Genomic DNA, 11,068 nt, shown 5'->3' with positions numbered 1-11,068 from the left:
AGTATTGACCGATATCCAAAATATATATATATATATATATATATATATATATATATATATATATATATATTCAATTTAGTAATAAAACTTTTAATCATTATAGTGATATACTAACAAACAAAAACAAAAATGAAAATGTAGAGGAAAAAAAACACAAAATGTATATATGAAATTAGTAGGGTAAGTATATTGGTAATAATGGAAAGGGGAATTTTTGTTGGGTTTTAGGGCCAATTGACCCCTTGACCCCTTACTTCGCCCTTGTTCGCAAGTAAGTCACAATATTTTATTTATTATTATTATTTTTTTAAGATAGACAAGCAAGTCATAATGTGTATTTCATGGTAAATAATGCAATATTTTGTGGTTTGCCCTTAATACTAGCAAGTTATTGTAAACTATAATATTATTTCTTAAACTTTATATCTTAATTCTAATTCTGCTAATCTTCATCCTAAAATGACTAACTTAAAAAGAAAATTCTTTGTTTAGAGGGTTCTTAATGGGTTTGAATGATCATATATAATTATTGAATTCTTAATTACTTTTTTCGTTTGAATTGGGTACTTAATTTAATTTAATTTAATTTTTATTTTTAAAAAAGAAAGAATGATGAAAAAATATATACATGGATAACCTCTATAGAGAAAAATTTCACTCAATAATATGATTTTTTCAGCCCATCTTCTTATTCAAAATCAAAATGACTTTACAAAATAACATAAAATCAGAATTCCCAAAAAATAAAAATAAAAAATGAAAACTTACCTCTAACTATTACAAATACATAAAATTAATTCAAATATTTATTTTTAAGAAACAAACACACAAAAAAGAGAACAAATGAGGTTTTAATATAAAAACACAACATAAACTCAACTCAAAAGTCACAGTAGCTTTTAAAAGAAGATGAAATAAGCTATAAAACACGCAACACACTTAATAATTTATCTCATCTTATCTATTTATCAACCTCTTAAGCTCTGTTTGGATACCGCTCATTTTGCTGAAACTGAAAATTTATTGCTAAAAGTATTGTAGATAAATGTAAAAGTTAATTGAAATAGTACAGTGTGATCCATGAATAGTACAAAAAAGTGCAGTGGAACCATGAATAGTAGCAAAAATAAGTTGAATAGTGAAATAATTTTCATATTTCATTGGTATCTAAATAGAGGCTTTTGTTAACAGGTGTTGTACAACACCCATTGAGTTTTACTTTAGTGTGCATGTTATTACTGAAATAGCCTTGCTTTAATGGGAAAATCATAAAAAACGTCAGCATCTGAATGATGTGTGTCAGGTAGCATTGGAAACGTAAAATTTTGTATTATTTTACTTAAATACCCTCTTAACCATTTTTACCATCTCCATATTTATAGCATTTTCTCCTTCTTCTTCTTTTTTTTTTTTGGTTAAAAGGAAATCTTCATTAAACTTAAAAGCCAACAAGGGCTAAGTATTGGCTATAAGCCTTAAAAAGTACATGCCAACAATGTCTGCTTCTAACAAACTACACAGTTCATTTGACAATGGATTCTCAAGAACTACAAAATCATCAGCCAAGCAGTAGCCTTCCCTTGCGAGCATGTCTGCACATTTATTCCCCTCCCTGTACACGTGCTTGATCCTCATACCTTGAAACCATAGCATTTTCTCCTTGTGATCTCAAATCTCTTTCCTATCCTATGGCTTCATTTTTTTTTTTATTGATCATATGGCTTCATGTTTATTCTTATCTTTTGATTCTTTTTTTAAATATATATATATATTTCATTTCTTTCCTTCCTCACAGCTACAAATCTGGGTGAGACATTTTTTTTCTCGTTTCTTTCCATCTGGTGGGATCTAGGGGCCCAAAATTTCCCCCAACAAATCTCCAATTTCTTTTTTCGTCTTATTTCTATTTCCTTTTCCCTTGTGTTCATAGAGAACCACACCAGTTACCCACTCACATTCGCCATAGTGGCACATCCACGAACTCAATTTACGGTGGAGTTTTGGTAGTCGAGATCTAGACGAGGTTGATTTGCTTGCGGAGAGTTTCGTTTTGGCCTAGTCAGCCTCGCTGGAGCTAACCGCTTAGCAGCCATTTCGCCGGGTCTAGTTTTATACCATCTATTTCCTCCCTCATTCACACCCAAAAAGTTTTTAATTTCAAATCAAATTGTTCTTATTTTGTAAAAGAGTGTGATTTTGTTGTTTTTTGAGAGTACTAAAATTGTTGTTTGTTTTGGTTTGAAATGTTTTCTTTTGGGGGCAAGGGAGACGGCTAAAAGGTGAGGAGAGTTAAAAGATGAAGAAGGGTATTTTTGTCTTATAAATAAAAAATTTAATGACTTTTCTTTCCTCGATAAAAGTCTTCACGTGTAAAAATAATTATTATTAAATTTCTTCTTAATGGGTGCTGCACAGCACCTATTAACACGACCCTAATATAAATTAAAATACAATCTTAAAATGATTTTTGAAAAAAAGACCTAAAATATAGACACATAACAAAAGGCAATAATCTCAACATGGTTCTCAAATCATACTTTTATGTCACTACCACATAAAACTGTAATCGTTTTCCTATGAATAGGTTTCGAATTGCTCCATTTTGATGGATTGGTTTTCGTTTGAGTGATTGTTATTCTATCTCTATCATATGTGAAAGTTCAATATGTGTATAAAAAACCTATGAACGTTTAGACCCCTAAAAAACAAATTACCAATTCAAGCTTAATATCAAACAAAGTATGTGCGAAAAATGAACATAAGCTTTATAACAGAATTGATAAACAATCTAAACCAAATAAAATCACATTCACAACAGAAATTAAATGGCAAAGATTAAGAGAAGAGAGATGCAAACACAAAAACAACACAATGATGTGTTATCGAAGAGGAAACCAAAGCCCTCGGCGTAAAACATCTTCGCTGCCTTCCAAGTGGTCAATAATCCATTAAAGAATGTAGTTGGAATACATGAACAACAGAAGACCCTCCAAGCCTAATCTACCCAGTATACCTAAGCCCTTCAAGCTCCTACTCCAACAAGGTTGCGTCGAACCTATTTATTCTTTAGCTTACCGGATTTCGCTATAGCCTATAGCATCAACCAATATGAAATTGGTCCATTCTTTACTGCTTCCCAAAGCACCAAACAACCTTCTCACAGATATAGGTATGGTGAGAAAAGGTTTTGGTAATGTACCTCTCAAGGATGTAACAATGGAGAGGAAGAGAGTAGAGGAATTTGAAGAGTCTCTATGTAAAGATTGTGGATGAATCAATCTTGATTTTCTCTAGAGTTTTTCTCTCAAAAATTCTCTCTCGCAGCTAACTACATTTCGTGGGTATATGGGGTATTTATACTGGAGTGAGAATGGAATGTAAAGAGTCAAGATTTTCTAAACAGAATTGGCTAGCGACTTGGCCTCGCGACTTGACTGAGTCGCGAGTTCAAGCCATAAGCAAACAGAATGGCCAGACTGTACTTTTTGTCCTGTAATGCTCCAACTGGCATGATTGTTCATCTTCTTTGCATGCTTCACTTGTGTGCATCATCTGGCGGCTTGCTAGCCGCGAGCCACCCACGAGATCCAGCCGCGAGTCTCTGCTTCACTGCATAGTCTTGAGCATTTCTTCACACTTTCTCACACACTACCCTTACATGAATCCCACCTAAATACAGGATTTCTAAGTGCTGAATTACAAGCAAATTGGCACGGAATAAAGCCAACAAAATGGTTGATAAATTTCAACCTTACAATATGCTTGAAATATTTATGAGTGAGCATATTGGAAGACATGCAGCGAGTTCTTTACTATAAAAATCTTGATATATAGTGAGGAAATACTCAGCATATGTATATTCAAATTATTAGCAGGATTAGTGGTTAGCATGCAAATAGTCCTTAAGCTTTTGACTTTGTAATATTCCAGAAATTTGGAGCAAACATTATACTTTTCACTACAATACAATATATATACAGCAAAACTAATGAGAGGGACTTACAAGCCCAAGTAGTCAGTTAGATTTTTTAATTAATCCAAGTAGTCTTTTTTCTTTTCAGGTAAAAATCCGAGCTGTTAGCTAGACTAATATATTTAAAAGTTAGGTAACTACTTAAAATACTAGCTAGGATAGGAATTCCAATGCAAGTTGCTCCGCAATATTATTTTCACGAAATAATTGCACATGCAAAAGAGTCCAAAATGTCAACTAAGAAAAATAAAAGTCCAATTAGCCAGTGGAGGCGATATCTACTGCACAGACTACACTCAAAGAATATAATAGTAATACAGGCGTCTTTATAAGCAGGCAAGGTCCACGCTTTTATCTCAAGCTTTTTGCACAACCATGTCTCTCTCCCGCGCCACCTGAATAGACCTTGGTGTTCCACTTCCTCTCCTTCAGGTTCCATCTCTATTTCTACCTCACTTCTCAAATTTTTTGGGCTCCTTATCTTTACACTTGCTTAGCTTTCTTCTTTCTACAATACTTCACATCGTTGAGCATCGGATACTAACCCTTGTCATGTACTGATAACCTAGACTATAATGAGAAACTCTAAATTGCCCATATAACTATATTTTATATAATTACCTATATAATATATTTATATAAACTTGATATCATCATATTATCTTTTTTTTTTTTTTGAGAATCAAATATATCATATTATCTAAGCTTGGAATAAGTGTAAAATATTATAGTATTATTTTTAACTTATTAATAATTAATGTAAATATTCATTTGTAGAACAAAAAACATATAAATATAATGAATCTAAGTTTCGTAAGTTTAAAAAAGAAATTAATCCAATTAATTATCTCAAATATAGTTTATATATTAATCATTAGCATACATTTAGGAATAGATAAAAAATTGCACTTGAGGTACTTACTTTACTCTAGCCTATAAATCATGACATGCGCGAGAAATTATTAGGTCCAGCTACAAGACTATCCTCTCAACCAATGAGATAATGTCATCTATGCAAATGTGCGAGTGAATTTCCTAATAACTAATAATTTCTTGGCATGCACAAACACTTTTTTTCTTTTTAATCATTTCTCTTCTATGGTAGAAGTTTAGTTAAATTAATTTCATTTTCGTGCTAATTAATATTTATAGACTACTTAAATAGAAATATATAGTTATATCTGTAGGAAGAAATGTAAAAGTACGTTTCGTAAACTGTAATAGACACTGTAATATAATAGTTATTCTTATGGTTTAACTATTCAGTAATTTGGTTATGTTTTATTACAGAAAATAGTCATTTCTTATGAACAACTATTCTTTAAAGTAAAAAATAACAATTTATCTCTAAAAAGGTTGTAATAGTTATTTCTTAGTAGCTGTATTAATTTCTAAAATTAATATATTTCTAAATAAACAAACTTTCTATATGCATATAATAATTATAAAATAAAAAATCATAAAAATAACTAATTTCTTTTTCAAATTTAAAAAATATTATTTTTTAAAAAATATAATTATATGAGTAAGATATTTCTTAAAATATATCTTAAATTTGATATAAAATACTTTTATTCAGGGTTCTATTATTGTGTTGTCACTGAACAAATGAATAGTAATATATATTACGTGATGGTATCTTGTATTCTTTATAATACCTATTTCTATTCTTACGTTATTACCATTACAGTCTATCAAACGTGCCCTAAGTAAAACCATAATTAGTTTCAACATAAAGTTCGCATATATGCTCATTAAATTATAAGTTCCAACTAAGTGGAATTTCTCATTTCTCCCTTTTTTTTTTGGTGTGTGTGTGTGTGAATTGATATTCAAATCTTTTTTCTTTTTTTCTTTTTTTTGTAAAAAAAGAAAAGAAAAAAAAATGGTGTAAATTAAAACAAGTACCTTGCATTTTTTTTCTCTCCTGTTGTTGCCAAGTAAGTATAATTCCCTATAAATAGCTTTAAAAGTAAGATAATTCAGAGAGCTCGTTAAATTATTCAAATAAAATATAATAACTTCGTTACATCCGTATATATCCAATTCAAATTTTTTATATATCTATGAAAAGTTAGAACAACTCAAGTAATCTTTAACGTTATTTTCTTTAGTGGGTAGTTTTATTGTATGTGATCTCTTTCTAGTTTGAGTTGTTTCATATATTACTATATAGAAATTATATATAGTTTTAATTATATTGTTCTTATGTGTTTCAATTTGCTCAACTTGTAAAGCTTTTGTTGCTAAAAGAAAACTAATAAAGTTTCTGATGGTTGAATAAGAGATTTGGGGTTCAATCTTTGCCTACACCAAAAATTGATTGGTATTTTGGTCTGATAATAAAGAACTATCATTAAGAGCGGACGCCATATATTGAAATTCTGTCTCAAAAAAAAAAAAATTGTTCTTTTCGTGGTATGTTTGATTTTGTTTCATTTTATTTTTATGTCAATAAAGATATGTTGATACTTATAGATGCTCAAAATGTTCATCGTATTTTAAAAAGTTCATAATGTCAATAATGAGATGGCGTAATGATACTCGAAAAATGTTGACGTCATATAGTTGCGAAATATTTCCTTATGGACTTCATTTGATAACTGCTAGAACTAGTATACATCATATCAGAGAGTTTTTATTTATTTATTTGATAGAAGAATAATATATCATAGAGTTGATACTTGATAATTTGCACTTACAGGCTCATTGTTTCAGCTGCTACCTACACAATTGATAACTGAGGTAGGCTTTCATAACATTTCCTATTCAAGTTCCTTTGTCTATCTATATATCTATGTTCTCGTTATTAGCAACTGAAATAATCTTTTGAGTTTAGCTTACCTTCGTTACTTTTTTAACTAGAATTCCATTTTGTTTTAATGAGAAACTGCCACATCATCCACTAACTAAATAAAAAGTAAAGATTAAAACTCACTAGTATTTTCCATTGTATATTTAAAACAAAAGGACATATTCAGTTAAAAAAATACTGAAAGTAAGCCAGATTAACCCTAATCTTTTTATACTAAAATTTTAATCTCGTAAGCACCATCCAACTATAATCGCTGAACTTAATCAGCAATATATCATGTCTTGCCTCTCACAAAGTAGATATTACATGCAGAGATTTTCAATCAATATTGAGCATTGCGTTCATTAACTGTATTTTAATTCGTAATACTTTTTTTTCCCAATGCCCGTCTTTTTCAATTCTTTGAATTAATTAATTTAATTTTATCTTTGGTTTGGTTAAATTGTTGATATAAATATCTCCACCTTTCCCTAATTTTGTAAAAATGGGATTTTAGTTCAAAATCTTCAATGTGAGCACCATTCAAGAGTTTTTTGCTAATTTTTCTTCCAATATTTATTGACGGACAATAACATGCCTTACCTCCCACAAACTTTATAATAGTTTCTGGGAATTCTAAATTAAATTAATAATTTTAGTACGTCATACTTTCAAATATTACAATTGTTTTATGTGACGGATTGTGATTAATTGTTTATCACTATCACATGAATACGCCATTTTTTTTTTCCATCACTCATAATCTGTCACATAGGACAATTATGACAAAGTATGTGTGACAATATAAGGTTTTAAAATTATACTTTCAATTTTATTTATTTTTTTATAGGAAAAATTATTATTTCAAATAATATAAGTCATAGCGTTCCTTTACTGTCTTTTAATTTGCAATTTCTATTATATTCTTCTTCCCAGATTTTGTCTTATTCTTTCAATTAATTCTTAGCTTTTGGATTGGAATGTTGATACATATATCACAGAGGAAAATCATTGGTCTCACTTTTTATATTTGATTTTATACTTCCTCAATTATAATATGCATTTATCTATTTGTAATTATTCTAAATTTTGGTTATTTTATATCAAAATATTTGTAATAATATGTGAATGATAAAGTATAATGTGAACACTCATGGTAGAATAGAAAATTTTTATTCATAATATCATCACATTTCCCTTATCTAGGATAGATGGGAATTTTATTAGACCTTGCCTCCGTATTCTAGGCTATTTTAATTTAAAGGTGGTGACCTTTATTAAGTGGGTAATCAGCTATTGTTTCTAATTCTGGGACTCTTGTGTTTGTTGTCATGAATTTTAAGGAACACAACTTGATAGATGGAGAATTCAGCGAGTTGGGAAATTCAGCAAGCAGATTCTTCAATAAAAAATGAAAATACTGAAATTCCAGTGGAAACGAGAACTTCAAGTGGAAATGAAAATCAAAATGAACAGTTGGTAATTGACATCGAAACAATGTTGAAAACGTCGGAGATTCCAGTATCGGATGAGTGCCATATCTACAGAGTTCCGGATCACCTTCGCAAATGGAATGGAGAAGCCTACACTCCTCAGGTTATTTCAATTGGTCCTTATCACCACAACAAAGAAAATTTTCAAAAAATGGACAAGAATAAAGTAAGATATTTCAAGAGCTTCATGCAACGGGCTAAGAATGAGATCAACTTGGAGAATTTAGTAACCACTATAAGGGAGATGGAAGATATCATTCGACATTGCTATGTAGACACTGTTCAGCTTCAAAGAGATGATTTTGTGAAAATGATTATGTTGGATGCGACCTTCATTCTTGAGCTTTTCTTGAAAAGTAAGTTGAGAAAATGGACAAGAGACGATCCTATGCGTGTGGAAGCATGGCTTTTTGATATGGTGACACGTGAGTTGCTATTACTTGAAAATCAGCTTCCATTCTTTGTTATTAAGAAAATATACAACCTCGCCTTACCCTCCCTCTCAAATTCCCTTTCTTTAATCCAGCTCACCTTTGACTTCTTTAAGCACTTTAACATTCATAATAAAGCCCCCAAAGGGGAAATAAAACACTTCACTGATCTGCTTAGATTCTTTGCACTACCTCCACACGACAAGCTACCAAAGAGAGACAAGAAAACGGTTTTTCCCAAGTACTCTGCTACCCAACTGCGTGAGGCAGGAGTAAAATTTGAGGTGGTTCCAAATAAATGCTTGCTGGACCTAAGTTTCAAGGAAGGGGTGTTGAAAATTCCACTCTTAGATTTTAATGATGATACGGAAGTTCATATTCGAAACATTATGGCATTAGAGCAATGTTATCATGCCAATGACAGTTACATTACAGATTTCTATTTAATATTGGATTATCTTATCGATACTACCAAAGATGTGGATTTACTTGCAGAGAAGGGAATCATTTTTAATTGCCTAGGAGACAGTAGTGCAGTGGCATTTATGATTAACAATCTTAACAAAGGAGTCTTTTGGAAGAATATGAACTCTGATTTATGCTGTCTCTGTGAAGAGTTGAATGTGTTCTATGAGAAACCTTCGCACAAATGGAAGGCATTATTAAGACATCAATATTTTAGCACTCCTTGGAGAGCAGCTTCTACCATTGCTGCTATTATTCTATTGGTGTTCACTTTAATACAGACCGTATGCTCTATCATCCAAATAGTTCCTATTGTTTGATTGCTTCTCCATAAATTTTTATTTGATACAGTGCAAGTGCAGTGTTGTAATGTATGGCTAGTACGCGGATGAATGTAGCACGTACATGCACGTTGAGACAGAGTTGCAAATTGCTTGAGGAAGAGTTTGGGTTGCTGCAAAATTCTTATTTTTTCTTGATTATTATCTAATTATTTTCTGAATAAAAAGCTTGGATTGGATTGTTAGTTTCTTTGGCTTGGATAGGATTGTTATTTGCTTTAGGATAGTATAAATTTATCGGAATAGTGTGATCAGGAGTTTTGCACTTTTGCTTCTATCACGTTTACTTTTCAATTGTCTATCACATTATATTCAGTTTTTGCAAGGCTATATATATGAACGTTGATGAAGTCAATAAAAGCCATCGGATTCAGATTATTTTACCAAAATTCAGCAGGTAATTGCTGTAAGAGATTGGTCTTCTTTGAAGTTAAGGAGGCACTTGCTGACCTTAAAAGACGTATCTACGGATCGATACATTTGGGATCAATTTGGGTCGATATATTTTTTACTTTAACAACAACTACTCACTCATCAGGGTCAGCCATAAACATTACCAAACAAAAATTAGTACTTTTTATAATTAATTTAACAATAACTACAATCAAGCTTTAGTCCTAAAATTTGGGGTGCAAAATAATGGATCTTCATAGACTAAATTAATTTCATTCACATGTATATATTTTCGTCATTTTATCGGTTGAACTATGAGTTGTGTCATTCAACCTCAAAATCAATTGGTGATGAAGAAGACACATTGTCAAGTTTTTTATGACATTCGAAATCAAACCCCGCAGGCCTGTATTTAGAGCGGTTATAGGGAATCAAATTGTGGTGCCCTCAACAATCCCGCTTCACAATGACTCCCTTGACTCGAATCCATGACATTGGCTATGAAACTTGATACAACAAGAAAGTGCTCTAGCCTGATTACAATGTGCTTTTTTAAACCCTCAATTTTAATTACATTTTAATTAATTTTAGGCTAAATACAATTAAAGAAAAATTTACGTAATTAGTTAATTAGCTGAACCACGCAACAATTGTATGGATAAAATAATTGAGCAAAGCAGTCATGTAAAGGGCAGTAAGTAAAGAGAATGCAGACCAAAGATAACACGTGATGTGTCATCGAAGATTAAAACCAAAGAACTCGACCTAAAAACTTTTTTATGGCCTAAGAAAGACACACTCAATTCTTTTATGGAATTCTACATCTCACCCCATGGGCCTATTTTTAGAGCGGTCGTAGGAAGTCGAATTATGGTCCCCATCCCCCCCCCCCCCCCAACACAATCATTCCCAAAATCATATTTTCCTGTCACTTCCTGAATAATCATGCCATTTTTTAATAATCATGTCTTTTTCTAACTATTTTCATTCCCTCAACTTAAATCAAATCACTCTTCCTCGTTAGTTCATTAATAACTCTCCATTGTACATTCTTAGCAAAAAAACTCTCATTTGTACAAGGTCAAGCCATCTCAAGCAACTCTCCTTTATCTCTTTTTTACCAACAAGAGTCATCCCTATATTTAATCAAATTTATTTATTTTATATCATATCTTTCT

General features: G+C 31.1%; 1 protein-coding gene across 1 annotated transcript; it reads left to right on the top strand.

The window, feature by feature from the left end:
• The first annotated feature begins 8,126 nt into the window (after positions 1 to 8,126).
• On the top strand, positions 8,127 to 9,476 carry LOC142637105 (UPF0481 protein At3g47200-like). Its single transcript, XM_075811385.1, has one exon. It carries the CDS (start codon positions 8,127 to 8,129, stop codon positions 9,474 to 9,476), a length of 1,350 nt encoding a protein of 449 aa, XP_075667500.1.
• Positions 9,477 to 11,068: the final 1,592 nt, after the last annotated feature.

The sequence above is a fragment of the Castanea sativa genome, chromosome 1 (genome assembly GCF_040712315.1).
Source record: "Castanea sativa cultivar Marrone di Chiusa Pesio chromosome 1, ASM4071231v1".
Classification (NCBI taxonomy): Eukaryota; Viridiplantae; Streptophyta; class Magnoliopsida; order Fagales; family Fagaceae; genus Castanea; species Castanea sativa.
Note: the sequence above shows the minus strand (reverse complement) of the source record. Positions and strands in the feature narration are given on the sequence as shown.